Genomic DNA, 24,982 nt, shown 5'->3' with positions numbered 1-24,982 from the left:
AGCACCCTTGTTATGAACACAGGTACACACAGTCCACCATAGCCATGGGCAAGTTTCTTTCAGCCACGCTGACCAGCGGAGATCACTGCATCTGACAGTGGTGGTAAGGAGGATAATGAAAGCTGAAACAGAACTCACCAAATTCTCTAGGGCCCTGAAACTATCTGAGAATACTTATTAAAGCTAAGCAAGCCTCTCCCTCATCAGTGCCTAACCAGAGGCAGTCTGGTAGCCCTATGCTGTTTCACCCCCACACAAAATGAATAATCCATTTATTTAGCTTAATAAATGAAATTAAAACCATGTGGAAGAGCCATTATTCTGACCACATTGGCTGTGAATGTAGCAGAGTGATCTTCACATTTTTCAGAGACACCAAAAGGAACTTCACTGCAGCTAAGACACAACTAATAAAAAACTCTTTGAAATATAATGGATTTTTGCCCCTCCGCATAAAAGAGCGTGCAAGCATTTCCTCCCCATCTTTGCTTCAATGGGCTGACCTATTCTCCCTACCTTTGCAGTGCTTTCCATCTCCGGTGTAGCCAGATTTGCAGATGCATTTGTAAGATTTGGGAGTGTTCTGGCAGATGGCGTCAATGTGGCAGTTGTCAGTCCCATCAACACATTCGTCAATATCTGCAAATGAAAGAGAGGGGGGAAATGACATCATAAAAGCCTGAGTTACTGAGTTTCATTAAACACACCAGAGAACCTTTATCTCGGGAAGCCTGCAAACTGAATTCACAAGAGCAGGCATATCAGCTGAATCTCTCCAGGCATCAGGATTGTGCTCCAGGGTGGTCGCATTTTGGAGCAATAGGTCAGTTTCCAGGGTTATGACAAAACCTTCCTCAGTGGTAAAAACCCATTGCAGCAAACCTTTGTTGTAATTCTGCCCTGGGACTTAGTGGTGAAGTTTGGGTACAAAATCACACACATAAATGAATAATGCCTCCTACTCTTCTGGTTTCCTTGGCTGCTGCAAAATTAGCCTTTGCTAAACACTGGTGAGCACAATCAGAAGTAAATAAAAGGGAATGGCTTCAGAATTCATACATTACAGAGATAATGACATTAGTCAATCTAACAGTATATCAGACATAAGCTATTAATATCCAGTCATTACATGAAACAGTATGCTATATTAGAGCACAGCATTTGATACAAGAGAGCTGCAAATCAGATGTTCTGTACCTAACACATCTTAATTAGCTGAGATAAGCACACACTCCTCCTTGCACCTCCTATTCATTTCGCCTACAGCAGTCATGGCCAAACTTGGCCCTCCAGATGTTTTGGGACTACAACTCTCATAATCCCTGACCACTTGTCCTGTTTGTTAGCTAAGGATGATGGGAGTTGCAGTCCCAAAACATCTGGAGAGCCAAGTTTGGCCATGCCTGCACCTACAGCATGATTCAACACTTCCTGAATGAATTAACCATAGTGTCCTGTTACACTTGAACTGGAAACTATGGTTACCAGGATTTGCACATGCTAGGATTACAAACCATAGTTTGCAGCTGGTTTAAGATGCTGCCTTGTTCCAAAATGGTAACAATAGATTCCCATCCCTATGTAAAGGGAATCTATGGTTGACAGAAACTTCCTGGGTTAATCACAATACACCAAGATGTGAAAAGGGAAGGAACAGTACAAACACCAATTGAGTGGGCACAAAGCTTGTGCACATCTCAGCTTAATAAGAAACCAGGCTACTGTTTTGAATTGTTGTGTTTATTATATAGCAAAGGGGGGGGATTCAGCCTGACATTAGCAACAATTAGGCATACTGTATCTACCGGTAAATCCACTGAGTTTAATGGGTTTAGACACACCTAACTTTTTATCGGATCAGGCAGTTTGCATGTAATAAATATAAATATGATGTGCAATTAATAGTATTCAAATAAGGGAATCAATGGCAAGATTCTCAGCAAGAGGAATGCAGCTTTTGTCTTGTTAAACGTATTCCTTATGGCACATATACTACTGGCAAGGTTCACTATGACTCTTTCTGCTCTGCTTGTAGAATCCTATAATTTACATTACATTCTTCCATCACAGAGGCTAATCTCTGAAGAATGATCTGGTATAGAGGATTCCATTTCATTGCATGGAGCTGAACTGGACGGCCTTTGTGTCTCTTTCAGCACTACAATTCTGTGAATCTACAAAGCCAGCAGGAGACATAGTTAGTGGTGAGTACAGATGACTGTGGCCTCTTCTAAGTGAATAATTTTTGGCTTCCTTCTACCGAGCATTGTTACTAAGATTGCTCACCTGGCTCCTTCCAAGCCTCAACAGTACAGTGACTAACCCCTTGTTCTCAGGTCCTTCAGGAAATAACATGATTAATAACAACTATAAGCTCTGGCTTTGCTCAGGATGTGGTTCAGTTGGTAAATGGTCAGATTTGGGTCATGCCTGAATCTTGAATAAAGCTCTGTGAATGACAGCCTTTACAGCTTTTCCTCTACTGGTTGTAATCCAGGCATTGTCGGTGGAGTGTTCAACGCTTTAGGTCTGAAGGCCCAGAGAATAGTCAAAAGGTACATGATCTGGGGCTGAAGTTAAACAGGTCTGGACCTGCCCGATTAGGATGCTGCAGAGGAATAACAAGTTCAGAACTCTTCAGAAATATGTGAAATAAAGAAAGGAAGACTATTTCAAAACATGCATCTTCTTAGGTCATGTAATATTCCATTAGATTTCACCTCAGCATAGCTGTCAAGTTCTCCCTTTTTTAAAGGGAAATTCCCTTATGCTGAATAGGCTTCCTCGTGAGAAAAGGGAAAACTTGACAGCTATGCATCTCAGTTCTGTCTGAATTCTATTTGCGGTGTTTCACCTGTGATTACTGTTACACTTGCAATTCATATTTGGTGCTGCAGGGAACAGGACATCTGGACAGGACACCACAGTTTTATGTTTCTCAAAAAGTATGACTGTGTGTGGAAAAAGCCAGATCCTAAATAGTTACTCAACAACAACAAAAACAGACACCTGACTCAGTAGGACAGGGGAGAGGAACCTGTGAGGCTCCAAAAGTTGTTGGGCTGCAACTTCTATCACCCTTCACCATTGGCTATGCTGGCTGGGAGCTCACAGAAGTTGGATTCCAACAACATCTGGAGGGTGAAAGGTCCATCGGTCCATCCCCCTGTGCTAAAAGGGAACGGGGAAGAATTTACCTCTGTCCTCCTCATTTCCCCCTGATCTGTTGCCATCATAAGCCAGACATAATAACTTTGGCTGTATTCCCAGCCAAAGTTATTATTTCTGGCTTTACCTATGTGTGTGCATCATGAGATTCCAAACTACACAGTGTGTATTTTAACCAAAAATAAAACCATTTTACCCAATAGAAGACAGCTAAAAGGAGTCTGCCAGTCTCCAGCTGGCATCAGGTCTTAGGAAATGCAAAGACAAACTTAAACCCTTCCTCATCCTCTCCCAAGTCCAGTTTATCCAACAGCTATGTTGCATCTGGCTTTCAGAAACTGGCGTGTGTGTATATGAGCTCATTCTTAGCTACCAAACTGCTCAAATTTAGCAAAATGTATAGAGCAGAAAGTTCACAAGGTGCTCTGTTTTGATCTATAAACTCAGGTTTTATAAAGCTTGTTTCATTGAGTTGCAGGAAAACTGATTCGGATCGTTTTTGTTCTAACTCCCATCTTCGACTCTTGAAAATATTGGTTTAGTAGCCACTGGAAAACCTCAGAGAAAATGAAACTAATCTGAGGAAAAGCAGAAGTGAGAGATCAATTTCAAAATTGGTGGCTGGAAAAGATATCAGCCTGAAATATACTGGTAGGGAAGTAGGGAAGAACGTGCAAGTTTTCTCATCATAATCCTCAAAGAGCAGTACAACTTACATTCTAAAACCAATGCAACAATTGCCCAGATTTACCTAAACAGCTGATCTTGTGTTTGGGCATGTGTTCCAACCCATGGTCTATTTATTCAGAAAGCACTTGTGTGGGGGTTGGGTTTCATTGCTTGTTGTATAAAGAAAAGCAGCCCCAAATATTATAATGGCCTCTTTTGTTCACTTCTGTAGGGTTACCATCTCTGGCAGAGTTCCTAAAATTTAAAAAGCTGCATAGCAAACAGAAAATCAACAGGTGAACCACAGGGAAGATGTGCCTAGGAAATCTTCACAGGTTGAATTTCTGTTGTTTGGCAGGATTTTGTTTGTTTGTTTGTTTGATTGATGAGCTTACTTAAAGACCTCCCCTTTATATAAAATAGGCAGTGTACAACAAAATACGCAGGCACAATAAACATAAAATACAACACAAAATAAAAAAATTATAATAAAAAATGACTAGCTCATCTTGAGAAAAGTTTAAACAACTGGATTGTTGACTGGAGCTGGTTATAGGGAACATATGACTTCCTTGCTAGAACAGCTCCACTGGCCATCCATCTGTTTCTGGGCACAAGTCAAAGTGCTGGTTTTCACCTAGAAAGCCCTACATCAGGGGTCCTCAAACTTTTAAAACAGGGGGCCAGTTCACTGTCCCTCAGACACTATTGGGGGCCAGACTATAGTTTGAAAAAAATATGAACCAATTCCTATGCACACTGCACATATGATATTGTATATTGTATATCACAAACATCAGGGATGGACTGAACAGGAAGAAATAGTGTGTTCAAGGGAGGAATAGCTACATGGGCATAGCCAGGATTTATGGAAGGGAGGGCAGGCTTCATGCTAGGGGGGGAGGACCTCAGTTAAATATGTTTATTGATTTACTTGATTTAGGTTGTGGGGGCAACTGCACAGAGATAGCTAAATTAAAGATGGATAGATAAACATGATTCTCTCTCAATCACTCACTCACTCACTCACTCACTCTCTCTCACACACACCAAAGTGGACCAGCCTCGCCTACATATCAGCAGTCAGAGTGCTCGGCTCCTCGCTGGTGCTGGGAGGGAATTGGCTGCCACCACCACAAACTCCTGCCCCCTCACCTGCAGGGCGGGATGGTTGCCTACGGCAGGGGCGGCAGCGGTAGTGACTTCCCACAGGCAGCTGAACACGAGCGGGTGCAGCCCTAGGCTGGGGCAGGTCGTTGCCACCGTGTGAGCTGCTTGCTTTGGCTCCCGTGCCTTTGCCATACCCATGATCAGAGCTGGGTCGTCGGAGACCCCCGGAGCCACCTTTGCACAGCCCGGTGAGGTGCATAATTAACAGGCCTGTGCTCTCCCGCCACCTCGGCTGCTTCATGCTTCGCAACTGTTCCCACATTGCTGATATTGCTTGCAGTAAGGCTTAAGGTCACGCTCGCACACGGGATGCCATATTTCCTTTCGCCTTAGACAACGGCAGGTTCCGCAATTGCCTTGTGGGCCGGATCTGGCCCGTGGACCGTAGTTTGAGGAACCCTGCCCTACATGGCTTAAGTCCAAGCTTTTTGAAAGACCGTATTCTCTCATGCAAATGTGCCCAGGTTGAGAGATTGGGGGGGGGGAGTGATTTTCAGTCCCACCAGGCACACTTGGTGGGAACACAGGAGAGGGCATTCTTGGTGGCTGGTGCTGTGCTATTTTTGTTGTAATTCTTGATATGTTTTTAAACAGATTTTATATAAGTATATAGTTTCAATTCTCAATGCTTAATTGCATTTTAACAATTGATTTTTCTATGTTTTTAGAGGTACTTGTTATGATCTATAATTTTGCCTTGAGTCCCGTCACGGGAAAAGCCATGGTATAGCTAAATATATACTAATAATAATATTAACATTGGCATAAAATGGTCTTCAAGAGATTCTGGAAAATCAGTTGGAAAGATGCCTGCCAATTCTCTTCTGGAAGAGTATTCCACAGCTTAGGACCAGAGATACTAAAGGCCGGACTTCTCATTGAAGCCAAATGAGTTTCTGAATCATGGGGGGGGGCAATTAAAGGTGCCCCTTGAGAAGACCTCACTGTTCAAGCTGGGATATAAGGGCTCAGGCAGGGCCAGCATGAGGTGGGGCAAAGCAGCCGCCTTGGGTGATACAAGTTGAAGAAGTGTCACCCCCACAGGCACTCTGCCCAACTCATCAGCAGAGAAGCAGTGCCAGCAGCAGTGCCAATTTCTGGCAAGGTCTCATGAGATCTCATTAGAATATTGCGAGATCTCGCTGGAAGCCACCACCACTTTGTGGGCACTGCCACACCTTCACCACAGATTCCCTTACCTGGATAGTGCAGCGGTGCAGCAGCACATTCTCATTTTGCCTCAGGCAGCAAAACGGGTTGTGCTGCCCCTAGGCTCAGGTGGTCCTTGAGGTACCTTAGACCCAAGTTGTTCAGAGCTTTGTATATTAACAGAGAAACTTTGAACCTAGCCCAGTAGCATATGAGCAGCCGATGGAGGTTTTTTTTTTAGCAGAGATGTCACATGCCCTCATCAGCAGTCCAGTCCATCCAATGCATTGCTGTAATCCAGTCTCAAGGTTACCAACACATGGACTAAAGCAGTCTGGCTAGACTGCTCCAAATATAGCTACAGCTGGCATACCAGAACAGAACAAAGCAAAACAGGCAATTGGCCTATCATCCAGACTTGGGGGCCACCTACTTTCCTTCACTGGAGATTTTCAAGCAGAGGTTGGATGGTCATCTGCCATGGATGCTTTAGTTGAGATTACTACATTGCTGGGGGTTGGACTAGAAGACCCTCATGGTGCCTTCCAACTCTACACTTCTGTCCTCCCAAAATTCAAATTCAGTTTATTGGCCCTCATCCAATCCACCACTGCATTCAGGCCCCAATCTGGCACCAATTATACAGCTAATACAGGCTTCCCAGATTCAGACGTCATGGAGCCACGTTTTCAGCATACTAACAACATCATGGTCCAAAAATCCTAATGGCAACACCCAACGGCTCCATGTAGATGTTAAAGAGCATTGGGGACAAAATAGTGCTCTGTGGAACGTAGCACAAGTGCCAGGGAACCAAAGTGCACTCCCCCAAGGCTATTTCCTGGACTCGACCATGCAGGTGGGAAATAGACCCACTCCAATACAGTGTATTCTGATACCCATCCTTAATGCTGGTCCAGGAGGAAACCATGGCCCATGATATTGAAAGCTACTAGGTTTCACTCTCCCTGACCCTCTCTCTGAATAAAGGTCCTCCACCAGAGCAACCGAGGTGGATTCATTCCTAAAAACAATCCAGAACCCAGACTGGGTTGGATCTAGGTAATCAGCATCACCTGGAAACACCTGCAGTTGTTCTGTCACAACCCTCTCCACCGCCAGGATCTCTGTACATTGGGAAGTCCATCCAGAGCCATCAGAGTGCATCAGTGATCTGGGGATGGACCATTAGAATTGGTCCTCCACCCCTGCAGGCAGGAATAGTCACTGCAAGATCAAACTTCACTAGATGTTAAAAGGCAAGTCTATTGTCTAGGCTTGATGTTTTGCACTAGGAAGAACTGGGGGGAAAGCTTCTGTAAACTGCTGTATGCTATGAAAAAGGTCACATATCAAGCAGGAGAAACCCCTACATGTAATAATGCACTTCCCCCACTATTATTCTCATATTTCCAGTATGTTTTACTAGGAAGCTTTAATTTGCATCAGCAAGGCAGTACATACATATGTGCTATATAAACATTTACACAATGTATTCATATTTGTTATTTTACATTAACCACAGCCCAGGGTAACCACCACATCCCTGGGTCATCAATCAAGAATTACAATCTGACCCAAACCACAGGAGACATGAAAAGATTTACAACAGGGAGAGGAAAGCTGAAACCAACTTTTTGTTGAGAGCCTCACTTCCTTGTCTTGTGGTAAAGGAGCATTGTGCTATTGTAATTTGGTCTGATAACATGACTAGATTGCTAAACTGGCATGGGGTGATGCTTGGCAATGTCAAGTTTCCTTATTTCACCACATATAAAATGAAAGCCAAAACTAATCACCGAGTGAAAATCTCAGCTTCTTTAAATCAAGTAAGGCTGTTTTCACAAGTGATGCTGAAGTAGGGATTTATTTCAGTTTCCTTTATTGCATTTCCTGGATCAGTACTTAGGTTGTAAAACTATACTGGCTAAAACGTACAATTATCAGCACTCAAAACTGATGTGTTCTAGACTTAACCTGAAATCCTAAGACCCCTGAGAAGGCACACATAATCTCCCCCTGCATGCTATCTCTGAGACCTGAGATAAGCCAGACTTTAATGAGCTTGCTCATCCTTACACTGAGGTGTTGGAAGTACAACAGCAGGGAGGGTTAACGTGCAACTGAAAGGTTAATTTTGTTAGTGTTAATGTCAACTAGCCAAGAGGAGGATGGATGGTGTTGTTTTTAACAACCAGGTAGAGTGGTATGATGTTTGCGGAGGTAGTATCAAGGGCTGTGTAGTTCTATTGGCTGTGGGGTGCCAACAGATTTCTCAGCGCAAAATGGAGACCGAGAATCCCATCCTTAAATAATGCAAATAACTGTTGATTACAGATGGAGGTGTTCTGTGGAGGTGTTCTGCTCCTTTCTCAACAGGGCTATCTGGTGGTCCAGTTGCAGTGTGTGTTCACAGTGAGTGAACAGATGCATTTGCATGCATCCAGAGCTCTTGCTCCTCCCAGACTGTGAGAGCAAGTTTGACTCCTATTAATGAGGATGGATGGATGGCTTATGCCACTGTTTGCTTCCTCTGTTGTGCTTGTCAAAGCCTCATGCTTTGCACGGTCACTTGTAGAATGAAGCTAAAGGAGTCAAGTAGGGAAGGGGAAAGATCGGGGCACCAACAAGACTGGCCACCCGGGTAACATACTTGCGGGGAGGGGGATTCCAAAAACCACATTAGGATAATGATTTTATGAAGGACAACTAAAATGTTACAAGTTGTAGGATGTTGACGTTAGAACTGAAAAAACTGCACTTAAATCTCAGCGACTTAAAGTTAGATGTGACAGGCCTATTTCATTAAACCTGGGTTTGTCCCAATCAAATGCCCTCTTGTGGGCATCCATGAGACATGCAGATCTCCGATCACAGCAGTAGACTGGTGGTCCTGCCCCTGAGCCTTTTGGGTTATGTTTTTTGGGAAACAGAAGTTACCAAAGCTCAAACAGACCCAAACTGTTCTTCTTTCCATTTACAGTAATCAGCAGATGCCCAGGACCACACCCAGAAGTACCTCATAACTTACCTTATGATGGCAACACACCTTGCAATTGATCGACACTGGAGAACTCTAAACACTGATTTGTCTGAAATGTGGTTTATACACATATGGGACTTGATATTAATGGAAAAAACTAGCTAAGGAAGGTCAAGTGCAAAGAAACAATACCAAGTTTTATAGAACTTGGTTCAGCTTCCTATGAAACTACAAAAGAACATGGATACAGACCACCAGAAACTCACAGGGACATATGGAAATATACTTTTATTTGAAGGAGAACTAATTGTGTGTATTTGAATAATGGTGTGTGCTTGGGAGAGTGGGGTCCTTTCTTAAACTACGAACTTAGAAACACTACCACACAGATCTCTTTGCATGACTGGCACAGTGTAGTGCTGTATTTAGCACAGAGATGAACATAGGACCCAGAATGTGCAGTGTGCTCACTACAGAATTACGAGAGCCACGTGTGTATGAGCACAGCCATGTGCATATCACAAGTTTTGTGAGCCACATTGGAAATGTTTTTGCATCAAAGGATGGGGCCTGTATTATTAATTCACCCCTCTACCAGCCAACCAAGTTTTCAGAGTGAGCAAGATGGTAGCTAAGGAAAACTCAGCCCCCAGTCAGAAAAAGACAAAGAGGATAGTACCATAAGGTGCTGAAGGAAATGGTACAAGTCATTTATTATTTTTCCATTGTTATGCCTAATGTATTGCAAAGCACAAATTCCCCATTCATGAGAGAACAGGTAGCCGTGACCTCTGACAAAGCAGTCCTAGCCCTTATTCCATTAGTGCAAGGATTTACCCTTGTGCAATGGGGCTTGCCACCCTTTACCACCTCCATGCATACCCTCCCCAAATCTGCTTTGAAGGGTTGTGGGAAACCACAGAACAGATTCAGAAGTGCGGGGAGGGGAGAGGCGGGGAGCTCAGTTCCACACGGGTAAATCATTGCGCTAATAGAATGAGAGATTTAACACTACTTGGGATCTAAGCCTGTGGTCCAAAACTACATGTTACATTAAACATCATTTGGCAATGTGTGCTTGTATCTGCTTTGCAGGAGACCCATTTATACTTTCCAGATTTAGGGATCTGGGATACTGGCAACTCATAGTAAGATAATAAGACTTCTCTCTTCCTCTGAAACATTTCTGCTGTAAGAAGCTTGTTTCTATTCAATTCTACATATACATGTAACCAATGCACACAGAGATATACCCGACACACCTGCAATGACATCATTTTTCACATTTAAAATGTGTGCAAATAAAATGGATGAGAGAAAAAAACGGCAACAGCCCTCAAGAAAGTAAATTCTACTTTGAGTCATATTTTCTAACTCTTGGGAATAAAACCCAGCCTTCCAAACAAGACCATACAGAAAACTCTGTGACCACATTTTCCTAAATGAGACTAGGGGTTCATAGAGAGCGTGCCACAAAATGGGAGCGGCTCCAGACCCTTGGAGATATTAGGCCAGTTACCCACGAGTGAGGCTGTGGTTGAGGGTTCATAAGTTAAATACTAAATGCTCACAGCAGGATATGCAGAACCCCCTAACCCTTTCCTTCCGCTTCAAAGCGGTTGCTGCTGCCCACATGTAGCCGCAGGCTCCACTTTCTGGCCCAAGTCAGATTTAGGGCTTCTTCAGACTTTGGCAAAGGCCTTGGCATGGACAATAGCAACTTGTCCCCCAGCAAATCGCTGCTGGTGCTGAGTGATTCAAGGTGCAGGTACAAGAGCCCTGGGCAGCAGCAAGCCTGACTTCACCGCAGGGGCTTGCCAAGATGCATCTAAATTGCTTCACATTCAAAGGGCAATTCAGCAAAGACAGAAGTCCTGGAATCGGCTGCCCTTAATTTGGCATTGCATCCATCTGGAATATTTAACTTTGGGTAACCTTTTCCTTCTCTTTTGAAGGGCCATTGAGGGCAGTAAGCATAACTGCTCTCTGCCATTCTGACCAAGAAGGGCTGTAGTTTACGACTAGACTAGAGCATCTGTTTTGCAGCAGAAGGTTCCAGGTTCACTTTCTGACATAGGGCTGGAGATGTCCCATGTGTGAAACTGTAATGCCATTCAGCTTTAAAAATACTGAGGTAGATGAACCTCTGGTTTAACTCAGTATGAGGCTGCTTCCAATACGACAATATTTCTATATTCTAGGGACTTCTAGGGACATTGGCTAAGGGAAACGGCAAGGAAAACATTATAAAAGTCATGAAAGAGCATCTATTCCCCCCAAAAGTTTATGTGTTAACAATTGAATTTCACAGGCACTTCTGATTTGTTGGCAACTTCCAAGGCTTGCAACTGCAAAGCTAGTAGGATATTGCAATCCATGGCAAACTACCAGACCCTCAGACATCCAAATAGCTTAGCTGCTCTTCAGAAGAAAACTGCTCTCCCTGTTCTTCAGAGGCTGGTGTCTGAAGAGCAGAGAAACTGGTTCTCCTCCCCTTCACAGCACTGGGCTGAGAGAAGGAGAACCATTCCTCCTACATCAACATTGCAATGGGGCAGAAAGTCCTCTGGTCACCTTGCAAAGGGGCCTTTCTTTTCTCTGGCATACCACAACTGCATCACGGGATGCTTTACACAAAAACACAAACACAAAAACCACAAAAATACATCACAAACCAAAACACTAACACTCTCAACCCCCCCCAGAAAAGTTTTAAAGGCCATAGATTTATTTAATTAATTACCCAAAGGCCTGGGAGAAAAGGAATGCTGGTGCCTAAGTATATGAAACCAAGGCACCAGGCAAGCCTCTCTGGGGAGAGTATTCCACAAGTGGGGAGCCACTGCAGAAAAGGCCCGTTCCTCTGGACCTCTTGCAAAGGAGGCACACAAACGGCCTCAGGTGATGATCACAAGGTCTGGGTCAGTTCATATGGGCAGAGGCAGTCCTTGTGGTATGTCTTATTATTATTTCATCAGGATGCTACAAGGTTTGTGCTTATCTTGACTGAACACCAAACTTCAACAGTTATCTCCACTGTGTCAAAGGTACGGTGGCTCTAGGTTTTGTCTTAGTGTACTGGGTAATAGAAGCACTGCAGTAAAAATACTTTCTCAGTGGCATTTGTCACTGAGTACTTAAAATGCAAGGTTTTTGATGATGACAAAAACCTAGAACTACATTTGACACACACACCCCCGAAAAAAATCAATGGAGTGTTCATTTGTGGAATGAGTTACCTAAGTGGAAGAAATGCTCTTTCTCCCACTTGATCCTTCCAACCTTGGCTGCCTTTGGAAAACCAAACTTAGGACAGAGACTCTCTAGAACTCTGTGTACTTTAAACATACAGCCATCCCAATATGAATAAAACTAGGAGTCTAAAAACTAGGAAAACAAGTGTAACACCAAGCAAATAAAATTACAGCACAGCAGTCCTGGACTATATACCTGTATGGCTGTGAAGTTCTCTTTTTTTAAAAAAAAGGGGGGGAGACTTTATTTAGGACATTTAACACAACAACAGAGTTGTTGTTAGCTTGGGAATGTGCAAGCAGCACCCTGGTGAGATGGACCATCTCTATAACTGGAGAAATTCCACGATTTATTTTTTTAAAAAAATAGACCTCAAAGGTTCCTTCCCTCCATGTCCCCACACTATAGCCATGCACACGAGCTGCAATCACATGTTAAACTGTTTATGCTAAGAGATTCCTCAAAGAGCAGCGGTAATTTCATTTGGGCCACAGCAAGTCTGGAGAGAGATTAATTTGACTTGGCACATCATTGAAATCACTGCAATTATATGTGGCGCCACCACACATGACTAGCTTATATATGAGAGTCCTATCTTTGTGACTATGGTTTAAGTGGCCACTATACCAATGGTTGCGTATATTGCTCAATCTGCAACTTTCCATAATCTGATTTTTACCTATGTACTGCAGAGTCATAGCTACAGGGCAGGGGAGAGGGTTTAAGCTGGGTTCTTTGCCCCGGATGAAGCCTCCAGAGGGGCGCCATTGAGGTTCTTAGCCTGTGTGTATGTGCACAAATGTGCATTTGGGGGTGCCAAACTCAGTCTTTGATCTGGGTGGAATAAAGCCTAGTTCTGCCCCTGTGTGTTGCCAATTGAAGCAGGCCTTCTCACATGTGATATGAGCTCTGTGGATGCCCTTGTAAAGCACACTGGAAGCTCATACACGGAATTTTTAACAAACAGTTTTTTTTATTTGTATTTGATGGCTACCACTGCACTTTTCTTTTCTATTGCATGTCATCATACTGCCATTCTTACCTTCGGGAAGAATTCTGAACTTATTATTCAACCAGCGCTCTACACCCACAGCCCTTGCCCGAAGATCCTGCTCCCTTCTGTGAGGCAACAAATTTTTAGGAGGTTGTCGTGCGGCTAAAATTATTGGGCTGCAGTAGCTATGCTGCTACTGCTACTAAGGGCTCAAGCTCGTACAGGTAGTGCTAAAAATGTGCATTAATTGAATGGATCCAACAACAATTTGGCACAAGCTAAAGCAGTTAAGTGTTTTGCCAGCTAAGCAGTCACAAAATGAATATGGGTTGAGAGCGCCAGGTTCAGCAATACTGTATGCCGAAGCAATCGCACAACCACTTCTGCAAGTGTGAATACTCCATGGATCGGACACACTCAATCCATATTCACAGCATGCCAACTTGAGGCAGATCCAGGTAGCACAACCTTCTTCAATCCCTCACAGGTAACTTTCTAGGGATGCATGTCGCTGGTGGGGGCAGAAGCAAAAGTGGGTGGAGCTGGGCAAAAGCACTCAAGGAGAACACAGAACAGAGTCAGCAATGGATGCAGCCCAGGGAGAGTCCCCAAGGGCCAGACAGCCTAGCGGGCCACATTTGGTCCTGGAGCTGGAGGTCCCCCACCCTTGCTCTCAAACCAGATTACTGAAGTAGAAAGAAAGGGGGTATATGCATTCACACATGTGAATGCCCACTAAGAACAGAAGAGGAGTCAGACCAAAAACCTATCTAGTCCATCATGGTGTCTCCCAGGCTGGCAAACCTGGTTCCCATGGGAGCACACACAGAGGATATAGGGTTGCCAGACTCAATAGAGGACAGGCCTTCTGTGCCTTTAATTGCCCTGCTCTCTTTTGAGTCTGGAAACCTTAAAGAGAAACCTGCAGACCCTTTGCTTGGAAATTAAACAAAGGGTCTGCTGCTTTCTCTTTAAGGTTTCCAGACTCAAAAGAGAGCAGTGCAATTAAAGGCACAGAAGTCCTGTCCTCTATTGAGTCTGGCAACCCTAAGAGGATAATAATAGCTCACTGCCTCTGTTCCTCAGCAATTGGTTTTCATGGGCACAGCAACTCTGCATATATACCTACCATGACCAGAAGTTTTTTTTATATTCTCCCATTAAGACTCGGGCCCTTGGCTTCTCTAATCCAAATGCTGCCAATTTACAACATTACAAACACACACAACATTATCCCCACACAAAGACAGATTATTAGAATACTGTATGCATGGTCCTATTAAACAAACCCTTCTGCAGAGGAATAAAATTATTTGGTCCTTCTTGTTAGCAGTTTAAGAGAGATGTTTTTGGAGGAGTGGTCAAGTTGCTTCACCTATGATGAAACTGGAGGAACCCCAGTTCATGCTATCAGCGACTGTTCCCCGCCAAGGTAAGATTTATATATTATTTTCTTTACATAGGCAGACAAAAAAGAATTATCCCACTTCACATGCTTGTCAACTCTCTTAAGTGAGTAGAATTTGCATATGGACACACTACTTTCCCCTACAAGTATTTAATTCCTGTGCTTTATATTTAAAGTTCTAGTCAATTATTGTAAAGTGGGGGGGGGGGAGAGATGGGAACTGGGCAGCTAATAAAAATAGAATATTAAACCAAAAAATCCATTATTTTCTTCAGTCCCAAAGAACTTCTTAGGTTTTAAAAGCGACTTTTATTATTTAATTTAATATAATGTACATTAACAGGATTTTAAAAATATATTTAGTGAATGTATATGTGTAGCTGTTGGCAGCCTTGCAGAGTTTCCACTTGAGTTAAGGCCAAATTAAAGCTTTATAACCTCAGTAGCCCCCCCTTTTTTTAACCAGCGCACTAATAACCACCTCAGACACTGTGGTACAGTTTGTTTGGCTCAGAGAACAGCAAGTGAGAAGACGAAGGAGCTTGCTAAGGCAATTTGTACTGCACTTAAGGAGTCTGGTCAGAAGACAACGCATTGCTTTGTCTGGAAGAAGATGAAAAGGGGTGCCAGAAATGCTGAAACTCTCATCTCCCTCCTAAGATGGCTTGGAAGAGCTTGAGGAGGCATTTGTGGGGCATCCACAAAGAACTTGGCATTCTGTGGCAGATTTTCTGCAGAATCATCTGTATATACAACAGCTAGTCCCCAACATTCTACTACATTCCAGCTTTTTCCAACCATTGGCCACACTGGCTGGGGATTGTCCTTTTGCCCCCCCCCCCCACCAAATGGGAATAGGGAATCACATCAGCCAAAACATATATCTAGGTATGGTAGTAGTCTAAGTCATTTAATCGTACCCTTCTTTCTATTAGCAATGTTCAGTGGTGAGTGCCAAACGAAGCAACTCTACCCTCCAAACCATGCTTGACACATCGAAAGCATTCAGACAACTGACCAAAGACACTGAGGGCTGAAGCAGTGCTACGGCTAGGGCTGGACCTCAGGGGTGTCATTTCTTACTATAAAAAAGTTTAAGGGGCAACCTACCAGGCATGTACATAGTTACAAGTACTCATTTTATTATTTTTACTTTATATTGTGCTTATTCCAAAGTAAATGTGTTTAGCATCAGGATAGTAGAAGCCAGCCCCACGTATTCCTGTAGCCACCACTGCGCTTTGATTTAAGTGAGTTCAAAATGTGAAACTGCACATGCTCAGATTATTTCTTTTTAACGGGGCTGGCAACCTGTTTTTTGCTCTAACACACCAGGACTGCTGAAGCAGTTTTAAAGCATGGAGTAGTGGTGGGAGAAATGTTAATTTCACAACTGAACATGGCTATCCAAAGCCTTTGCCTCCGCCCCAATAAAACCATTAAGTCCTGGGATTAAAATGACTTCTCTGCACCATGGGGCTCAAGCACTATCTTCTCCCCTCGTAATATATGTATTAAACACCCAAAACACACTTGGGTGTTTTGTCTGGACCAGCAGACTATGGTTTGGATGAGCCCTCCAAACCAGGATTGGAAACCACAGTTCTAGTTGGGAGGGCTTGCTCAAACCAGTTTGCTGATTTAGACAGGGGGAAAAACCTTACAATGTGAGAAGTCTGCAAGGTTCCAAGTTCATGGGAGAGGAGGTGGGTGCACTAAATAAGTATCATCCACACAATGGAGCACCATAACTCCATCTACAGAATAGTGAAACAAAGGCTCAGAAAACAGAATTTGAGATGCTACAACCAAAGTAGTACATAATTAACTGATCTATACAAGGATTCTCCCCAAAGGTGTCCTGTCCACATTCATACATGGAGCATTTTGCTGAAAGGCTGAATCATAATGCATTGTGTTGATACATGCCTTGCTTCTTGTTAGGCACATTAAGCAAGGAAAAGTAATTATACTGTATGATTACACTAAGATAGCAGACCTTGTAAACATAAATCATGAGACAGCATTATACGGTTGGCATGTCTTTGAAGTTCATAAAATATGTGATGTATAGTTTTTTCCTACCATTAAGAGGACTCAGTGAGCTAATTCCACTCTCATCTGCATTCCTCTGAATAACCAGTCATTAAATGAAGCTCCCACTACTTTCTTGGACCAGATAAAGTCAGTTTGAACACCCCTAAAGTCATGGGAACAGAGAGGAGCAGGTTCTGAACTCTCCTGAGGTCTGCTGGGGCCAAATATTAAAAATGAGGCATCTGACAGAGCTTTCTATGTTCAAAACTTGCTGTCTACTCCCTGAGTGCTTCCAGGCAACCTGTTTGTGTATTCATTCCGATTTGTTTGCAAAGAGGTTAGATGACATCGCATCAAGACCAAGTGTTTTCTCCCATTTTCCAGTGCGTTTTCTCCTTGTTTTCATTATCACAAAACGTCTGCTCTTTGGAGGAAGTAGGTTTGTGGCACAAGACAATCAACTATAATCGTGGAACATGAATTTGTTTATGTATGACTAAATCCCCCCTGAGAAATGTGACAGCCTGGAAGCGTCCTGTGTCTCTTGCTGCTTTTTACAATCAGATTGTGGTCCTCTGATTTAACACTGGCAAACTTATTACTATAACTGGGGCTGTGCAAAATCAAGTGCCTTCCTAAAACTTATATTACCTTCACATATTTTGTTAAATTACTGTTGTCTTCCCTAAGATGCAAGTCAAGTTTGGTTTTAAGTAAGGCCTCAAACTGTTTTTCTATGGTTCAGGGGTGCCAACTCCTGGGGGCCAAAACCTTTTGGCCCCTCAATATTTTTGGGGGGGGACGGGGAGGGAGCTTAAGTGGCCAGCTCCTTCTCCTACTCCTCCTTCTGCCACGGAGGGGAAGGAGAAGGGAATCAGGCCCTAGCTGGTGGTAGCAGCAGGAGGACCAGGAGGAAGTGCTGCAAGCCAATAAAGCTGCATTGCTGCCATGTTTAGCACTCCCCAAGCACCTCTGCATCATGCATGCATGCAGTGTCACAAGTGCGAAGCCAGGCCCTCTGAAACACCCTCACAAGTTGGCACCTCTGCTATGATCTATCCTGGAAAAACATTAGGATTAGTGATTGCTGCATATTATAGTCTGCATATTAGGGGGGGGGGACACAGCCATTAACGTGCTAATTTACAGCTAGGGTCTTGCATCATTAATTACATTTCTACATAACTTGATGACACATTAGTCATAAAAGCTAATAAGCTGCTTTCTCTCCACCCCACCTCCTCAAAGATAGAAACCTGCACTTTTCTAGGTGTTGTTTTTAACTAATTAAAACTATCCTTAAAGTATTAACACTCAGTTGGATAAAGCGAAAGTTGCAAGAGCTCGAGGACGAAAAAGAAGCCCATGATGTTTGCAGCGTAAGCTGAAGAGAAGCCAGCACACTGAGGCTAGTTTTAAGATTGTGCAGACAGAGTACACTTTATTTACCATCATCGTAAGCTTCTCCTAAGCCTCTCTGGGGACTTATAACTTTGAAAATGAAGGTTAAAATTATTCTGGAATATTTTCCTATGTAGATTACTCCAGTGTGCCTCTCCCCCCCCTTTTTTTTTTGGTGGTGGTGGTGGTTGTAGTCAAAACAATATAACCCTTACACTTTGGAGACAGCAATGCCTCTGAGGACAGGATGATTCAAGGTGTCTGAACGTTTCGGTGTTACAAAAAAAGACTTTCAGCCCCTTTCCCAACCCCCTCCCTCTGTCAAATCTAAGTACAGGCATGTTAGACGTCTTCAATCAAAGTTCTTCTTTGAACTGCTTCATGTTGAAATGTTTACGGTTTTATATTTCAGGGGTGCGGGAGACTATCATCATCCTATATGATTTTCTGAGTGAATAAGCAGGAGGAGGAGATAAAGGGGATTGGGGGGGGGAGGTTACAGTAAGAGGTGGTGAGATGGGAGGGGGGAGTAGATCATGATGTATCTGCAATCAAGTGAATTATATTCTTTAAAAATTCCCTTCTTTGAGGCCCTGCAGGTGCATTCTGACTTTAAAAGAACCCAACCCATTATCTCCCAAACCCATCAATGCTCTACATCATCCTTCTCATAATCATACTCTGCACCATTGCCTCTGGGGAGGTATAAATTGTAATGGGAGGCAGAGTCCCTCCAATTCCATTGAAACACAATCCACAGGAATAAAGATTTTAGCATAGCCAAATTAATGATTTTAACCGTGCATTAACAATTTGTTTGAGTTACTGGCTCACCGTATTTAATTCCCACTAGATCTTCCAAAATCTCATTTAGCTTCACTGCTTTTGGCATCAGGATTTATATGCTAAATAGCATGCACAAAGGTGCATTTAAAAATTGTTAGCAGAAAATGTTCTTTTTGAACTCTGGGCCAAAGGGTTAACCCAATGCATTGCTATCTATTTCTGAACACAGGGAGGTTGCCACTGAACTTCCTGATTTGAAGAAGATCTAAAGGAGCAGAATGCTTTGAGAAGATAAGCACCGAGTCAAATTAGTTGTGTACCTTACCACTGCCTATTTTCACAAAGATAAAAACGGGATCCAGCCTAGCCCAATAAGGGGGACAAAATGGTGATCAGGTGGTGAGCTGTAATGAATGGGTATTCCAGATATGCAGTGAGTCATCCACCCCCATCCACTACCGTAACACCACGATGTTAGAAGCAAACTTCTAACTATCTGAATTAGTCATTCCCAGAAGAAGGGTTGACAGGTATCACAACATCACAGGAACCTGGTGGGTGTGTTTTAAGTCTGTCATCAGAGAGGATGCTGGGCAAATATCTGCCCAAGTGGCCCTACTTTCGGAACAGGGAGGAATTGATAGATGAGCCTCCCACAAAGGCAAAACTCCTCTGGCAGGCTTCACTGATGTAAACAACAGAAACCATGAACATGAGATATTTCCCCCATCCATGTTTGCCAAAGCATATCGACTCCAACATTAGTAGAAATGTTATCATCACTATACTCACTTCCAGATGAAGCCTGGCCTAGTAAGATAAAACCCACTTACTCCAAACGAGTGCCAGTCTACATGATTTGTCAGTTTGGGTTCAATTGCAACCTATTTGAATTGTCAATGTTTGCACATTAAGCATGAAAAAAACACCCCCAAACATTTTTCAGGTTTTTCTGGCCAATGGGCTGAAGCACTGCCTCATCTTTTAGCCAGTCCTTCTGCTTTTCTACATCTGTGAACAGCCACACAAAATTCCACTTTCTGAACACTTTGCCTCCAAGTTTATGGCATGAAAACAGAATGTGCTGGACATTCAACACTTACAATTCTTTGTTACCATCTTTTGTTGTCTGTTTATGAAATCCAGATTACGTGGGTTTATACAATTCTGCCCACCATTCCAAAACTGACCCAGCAAGTTTAGTAGCGATCCAACCATTCTTGTATCCCCTGGCTTCTCTTGAAGGAGTGCTGGAGAATGATTGAAATAAAGCTGTTTCTTTCAGACTAAACAACCAGTGGGAAATTCATAATGTTATTAAGAATGTCAGCAAGGAGCAGTCTAATATTCCAAATAAATCAGTGAGCCAAACAAATGCAAGAATCATTGTTGTTTTAGATTGTTTATTAAAATGTAGGCAAATCCTGTAACATAGCTGTGCCTACAGCACTGCTGTGATTGGGCAGTAGACAGGTGGAAGCTGGGCAGATTGATAATTTAAGAGCCTGCTCAGCAATTGATGAGGGCCAATTTGATGGTGGGAGGGTGAGTCCAGCCTCTTCCCCACCCCACCCCTCAAAGTTTCAGAGCTGCCACGTTTCATAGCCAGAGGCACTGCTTCTTCCATATCCTCTTTTGAGCCATGGAGCCAGCAATCTGCATGAGGCCAGGTGTGGCCCTGGGGCTCCCACTCTCTGATTCTTGAAGGTAGTGGGCAAACCTTTTGTAAGAGCCACAGTGCACAGCTGTTGCACAAGAATGTAGGTGGAAAATATAAACATGCTTCCTAAGGATATTACTGTACATTATTCAGCTTAAGTGTAATCCACTTTTTTCCGACACCTTTTTTCTTACCTCCTTTTTTTTTTTTACTGTAATCATGTTCTTTAAGTTTTAAATCCTTAGGGTGGATCTCACATACAGAAAGTTGTGGAACTGGAAGAAAAAGGGACAGAGCAAAGAGGAGGAAATGTTGCTTCCTTCTCCCCCTGCCTCCCCATATCCGCATCATCCACACAGTGCTATCTCACCCCATTCAGCTAAGGGATCTGCGCACAGAGATCCACAGAGGGTTGCAGATCCAAATGCAGATCCCACTAAAAGCAGGGTTGGCAAACTGCAGCGGCATGGATGGGCATCAATCTGGTTTATCCTCAGTTTCTGATCCAGTAGGTCACATATGCTCAGAAGCATTGTTTCACCATGAAGATCTCTAAGCAGAGGAACAGGGCAGTATGGAGCAATCTCTGGAACCAGGCACTGCTGCACCTCTGCTTGAGTTCACCCTTGTTTTGGCCTTGGACCACAGAGATGCAAACAGCTTGGTTCCTTTAGGCTGCAATCCTAGACCCACTTTCCTGGGAGTAAGTCCCATTGCACTCAAACGAGACTAACTTATGAGCAGACATATATAGGATTGTGCTGTCAGCTTCACTCCCAACCCCACCAGTTGCTCTCTACTGCCAATGTTTGGCGACACTGGAAAGGCAGTGTGTGGACGCACCACACTTGGATCTCTCCTTCTTTTGAGGGTTTGGGGAAAGCGTGCCACTTTGACTCATAATCACAACCGTTTCCAGAAGAACGGAGAGGACAAAGAGCCTCTAGTTCAAACTTTTTGTGTGTGGCTATCGCTCACTCCTCCCCAATAAAATATCATTCTCATGAACAGCAGCAAGTGTGCTAGCAACATAATCAATGTACACGTCTTGCAAGATGAGCTACTGTTCTGGGTATTTTGAAACAGAATGACCTCAATACATAAGGAATAATTTAAAAAATAAAATAAAATAAGAAAGAAAAGCGGTCAGGACCCCCAGCCAATGTATTGATGATGATGATGATTTCTATACTACTTAATATATTAAAAATATATCTAAGCAGTGTACAGAAAACAGAAACAACAACAGACAACTTAAAGTATTACAAAAATACATGGTTATGTATAAAATAATTAAGTTATTGATACTGGTTTAGATATGTTAGTAACGTTGTATTGATGTAAGTCAGCATTGTTCCACTGAAATGTCATTTCAGATCTCTTCTACTGGAAACTGAGGCAGCGCCTGTTTTTAACCTGCTCATTTTTAACTAACCAAGAATCTAACCCAGCTCCACATCATGTTCTCCTCCCCTTCTTCCCCTGAAGGTATCAGTCAAGTCTCTACAGGATGGAATTTTGCTTTGCTATTTTAGCATAAATCTGGCCAGGGCTTCAATGGAATTTGAAACCAAAAGGCCTTAATAAATAAATATTGTGATAAGAGTATGAAAGCAATGTATGAACCAAAGATAATCAGAGAGGAGAGGAAAGCCTAAGCATTCTTTTTTAAGCTAAAAGGATACAGCTTTACATGAAGCCAGGTTCTCTCTTTATTGTTTTTATTTTGTCCTCTATAAAGAACACACTCTTCTACTTTTCCAGTCTGACTTCCTTTATCATCTATTGTGTGTTTGCTTTCATTATTAAAAAATATATACTTCTAAAGAGATGTCACAGTAACCTTGAGTGTGCTTCCCCCTCAAAAAAAAAAAACTTTTTAGGAGAAAGGGAAGACGTACAAGCCACATGGCTAATATATTGTCATATCACCTAATACTTATATGGTGGAGTTGTTTAAAACATCTCCAGATCACTCTCCTATTTCCATCACATGGTGTTGGTTCAATTTCATCTGGAGGTGATATGCTACTATTACAGCAACAGGAAAACTATAAAGAGATAGGCTATATGTGTGCATCTGTTTTTTTCATGCGGAGAGACTACAAAGTAATCAGGCTACTTGCAGGTAGACACATGCAAAATATGTCTCTGCTCCAAATATCTGTGTCTATCTCTCAAGCTATATTTGCGCAGTGTACAATAACTCATCGGATTCAACAAAGATAATCACGCACGTGCATGTCTCATCAATATTTCACAGGTAATTATTTATAAAACCATTATTGATCCCATAACAGATAAGAGGAACCAGGGAAGGGGTTACAGATAATGATCTCCTCCTTTCTAGCTCATGGGAGGAGTGAAACTTTTTGCAATATCCACACACCCACAACTAAACAGCAATTTGAACAGCATCTCCGACAAAACACAGCTACTAAAAGTTCAAAGGGTGGCAGTAAAAGGTCTGCATCAAATTAGGTATTTTGCTAATGCTTGCCAATCTCACTGGCTGACTAAAGGGTTAAAAATCGGGGGACGATGCATACATACACAGTTGGGGTAATAGGAAGGGGAGGGGGGAGAGATTCTTCTTACCTTGACTGGCTTTAGCCATGGTGTTGCCAGAGTACAGGAGAAAGGAAAGCGTGTACAATCCAACAATCTCCAGGGCCCCCATTACAATTGGCTTGTATATGCAGAAAGGTCGGGCCAGGAAGAGGGGGGGGGTCCTTCTCTGATGCTTTCAACGCACTGAGCGAATGCAAACTTTAAGCCAAGAAGAGAGAGGGAGAGAGAGAGGGAGAGAAAGGTCTACTCTTTCCTGGTGGTGTATACTGGAGAAAGCGCTTTAGGAGAAAAGGATGGCCAAATCTGCTCAGGATTCCGTTGGGTTTCCCTGATGCTACTTTAAGTAGGAAGGCAGACCCGCCGCGGTATCTTTTTAAGTGGACTTGATCGTCCTCCTCCCTTCAGCTGCTTCCTTTTGGAAGAAGGAATCCCAGCCAGCTCCAGTTTGGTTAAAGAGGGGGAGAGATTTTAAAAAGCCACAGAGTGCCTTGCTCTCTAGTGCTGGGGACCTGTGAAAGGTCCATCCAAGCAACGCCCTTTCCCCCCACCCCTTTCTCTCTCTCCCTCTCCCTCCCTCCCTCTCCCTCTCCCTTTCTTTCTATTTGCCTTCGCCTGCTGCTGCTCCTGCCTCACTCCCTCCCACCCGCCCGGGCTGCGCTCAGCTCTGCCTGCAGGAATTTACAGTCTGCCACTGGGGGAGTCGGGCCAGTAGCCATGGAGACCGCTTCCCTGGGAGCAAGGAGGTCAGGCGAGAGACCATGTGCAATCAATGGATCAATGCAAACTCCCGTGCGAGCTCCAGACCCAACAAGCTCCCTTCGCAGGCTCTTCCCCCTACTTTGCCCGGCTCGGGAGGAAAGAAGGGAGGGGCATGAGAAAGGGGGATTGTGCTCAGAAAAGAGAATTAAGAAGGGAAGGAGAGGGAGGGGGCGAGAAACCAGCTTGCAGATGCCATGACCTGCAACACTTTAGTCCCCCCCCCTCCTTTTCTCTCTCTTTTTACTTTTTTGCTGTGCCTAGGCTGAAGGCAAGGGACGTGCTCTCGGATCAATGCAAACTCCAGATCAAAGAGCCTTGGGCTCTCTCGCTCCCCCCCCCCCCAATTCGGCTAAGCGGAGGGGGAAGGGTGGGATTGCGAGGAGGCAGAAATACTTTTTAAAAAACAAAACAAAAACGCTCGACAAAAAGTCTTTGCCATGTTCTACTAAACTCCTCCAGGAATACCCCCGTGGGAGGGGATTTCCCTCCTGAAGGAAGGTCACCATCCCATTCCTCGTGCGTCCTTCTGGACCGGCCGTGATTTGCAATCCCTCATTAGTCAAACGATTTGTTACTATTGCTTTTAAAGAGCGATCATTGCTGTCTTGGAGCTCAAGAGTTACACATAGAAAAGTCCGGCAGCAACCGGTGTTCTATTTCCCATGCTCTAGCACTGAGCTGGGCAGACTTCAGGCTTGTGGGATCTACCTGAACTGGGAGATCCACCAGGTGAAGCCAGGTGAAAAATGGTGTGTGTGGTGGTGATGGGGGACGCGACATGCTTTTAGAAGCAAGAAACATTTTTTGCCTTTGAGTAGATGTTCAGCCCAGGAATTTGTCTGCAATATCAGGACTGAACTCACAGACCTGTCCAGATCTGCTTTTTCAGTGGGCTTCTCCAGACCTGCTCCTTGAGCATTCATCCTGATTTGCTTGCACAAAGCTTATGTGGAAGTTAGGCTATATCCAGTC

The 24,982-nt window shown here is 43.5% G+C and overlaps 1 protein-coding gene across 4 annotated transcripts in view; it reads right to left on the bottom strand.

Moving 5' to 3' along the window:
• The window catches only part of SCUBE3 (signal peptide, CUB domain and EGF like domain containing 3), a 109,793-nt gene extending 86,087 nt beyond the window's left edge, over nt 1-23,706 (bottom strand). For 3 of the 4 annotated variants that reach the window (XM_035123441.3, XM_035123442.3, XM_035123444.3), the window contains exons 1-2: nt 23,279-23,659; nt 517-639 (exon numbers count right to left, since the gene is read on the bottom strand). In XM_035123441.3, coding sequence (XP_034979332.2) covers nt 517-639; nt 23,279-23,360 — 205 coding nt within the window. In that variant the 5' untranslated portion in view covers nt 23,361-23,659. Of the gene's footprint in view, nt 1-516; nt 640-23,278 lie in introns of all 4 variants that reach the window. The other variant, XM_035123443.3, reaches the window with a different exon arrangement.
• Nucleotides 23,707-24,982: the final 1,276 nt, after the last annotated feature.

This window comes from Zootoca vivipara, chromosome 7 (assembly GCF_965207765.1).
Source record: "Zootoca vivipara chromosome 7, rZooViv2.hap1.1, whole genome shotgun sequence".
In the NCBI taxonomy this organism is placed as follows: domain Eukaryota; kingdom Metazoa; phylum Chordata; class Lepidosauria; order Squamata; family Lacertidae; genus Zootoca; species Zootoca vivipara.
The sequence above is the reverse complement of the archived record's forward strand: the minus strand, read 5'-3'. Positions and strand labels throughout refer to the sequence as shown.